Genomic DNA, 1,423 nt, shown 5'->3' with positions numbered 1-1,423 from the left:
AGGAATGCAGTGTCTCATCACTTCAAACCACATGATTCTCATCTCTGTTTCTATTTCAGGTGTTGACAGTAAGTGGATGCAGACTCTGAGAATGCATCATATAGCTAAAAGCACTTCACTTCAGCACTCAAGACCCCACAGTCCCACTACAGTAACCCATTTTCTACCATACCTTCAAAACCAAGATTCCTATGCTGCTGCTTTAAGACGGACACGAACTCCCATCAACTATCAGTTTACACCTATAAATCATTCTAGAAATTCATCTCCAGTCTCATATGGATTGACAAGAAATCTGTCATCTCTACATATTAATTCAAAGGGTAGTAGTACGTCTAGTACAGCTTCCGATACCCCTTCAGAAAGGGACAAATCTGCAGGTAAAAACAGGAATAGTTACCATGGCAGTGACTCTCACAGTTCAGCCATAAATGGAAGATACAGTGGACAAACTTCTCCTGTAGCACCCAAAAGCTCTGGAAAAGTAAACGGGACTCCCCAGCCAACACTGAACCCATCAAGGTCATACAGCCACAAAAATTACACACACAATCCCCGTAAGTCCATACCGGGTATGCCTTTGAAAACTGAAAGTGATCCTAAAGCAAAAGAAGAAGAGAGTAAAGTTAGTGAAGGTGGATGGATAAAAGTACAACATTCCAAGAAATCTCACAGACAGAGTACTGGCAAAACAAGTAAGGAGAGATCCAAGGGAACCAGCCGAGGACGGAGAACATTCTGAGGAAGCAGTTTTCTGATATTTTCTTAGTAGCATAATTAAAAGCAGGCAGCTGAGGAGCAAGGCTCAGGCACTGATTATGTGGGGTGCGTCGGAATGGAGGCAGGGAGCACTGGACATAGTAGAGGGCTGTGCTTGGCATGGGCTCACGCACGAGCTCTAGGTTCTGGAAAGGCAGGTGTCCCCATGTCAGCCTTATTTTCCCTTCCCTTGCTGTGTGGCCAACAACTACTGCATTAACCTTGTTCAGCTGCCACCAAATTAAGGCTTTTACATCTAAGTCAGTGTGAGCTATAAAAGGGTTAAATGTACAGCTGTTGTAACAGTAGCATCTCCTATGGGGAGACAAAGTGAGGCTGCTGAAGGGACTCCACCCCCCTCTCCCCACAGCAGGACCCTCCAGCCCCTGGATAAGCCTGTACCATGGCAGGTAAGATTTTGCCCACTTCCCCCCGCTTTGTTCTCCAGTGCTCAGCAGATCCTCACCCCCGCCCCCCAGCACTTTGTTCAAGGCACAAAAATAGGTAACTCTACCTCTGTATTTGTAGATGGTTTTTCCCACTTTGTATTTAACAGAATATTTTGTTCAAAGAGTATACAAAGATCCACTTTTATTGAAATATACTCACCATTTGTACATAGCCTTTAATTAAAGACACTACCTCGCACTGAGACCGCAGCCAT

The 1,423-nt window shown here is 44.8% G+C and overlaps 1 protein-coding gene across 1 annotated transcript in view; it reads left to right on the top strand.

The window, feature by feature from the left end:
- Positions 1–795, top strand: part of MAP3K20 (mitogen-activated protein kinase kinase kinase 20) — a 125,672-nt gene extending 124,877 nt beyond the window's left edge. Inside the window, exon 20 of the mRNA XM_006035072.2 lies at positions 60–795. Coding sequence (XP_006035134.1) covers positions 60–742 — 683 coding nt within the window. The 3' untranslated portion in view covers positions 743–795. The remainder of the gene's footprint in view (positions 1–59) is intronic.
- The last annotated feature ends 628 nt before the right edge of the window (positions 796–1,423 follow it).

This window comes from Alligator sinensis, unplaced genomic scaffold, assembly GCF_000455745.1.
Source record: "Alligator sinensis unplaced genomic scaffold, ASM45574v1 scaffold1469_1, whole genome shotgun sequence".
NCBI classification, from domain to species: Eukaryota; Metazoa; Chordata; order Crocodylia; family Alligatoridae; genus Alligator; species Alligator sinensis.
The sequence above is the reverse complement of the archived record's forward strand: the minus strand, read 5'-3'. Positions and strand labels throughout refer to the sequence as shown.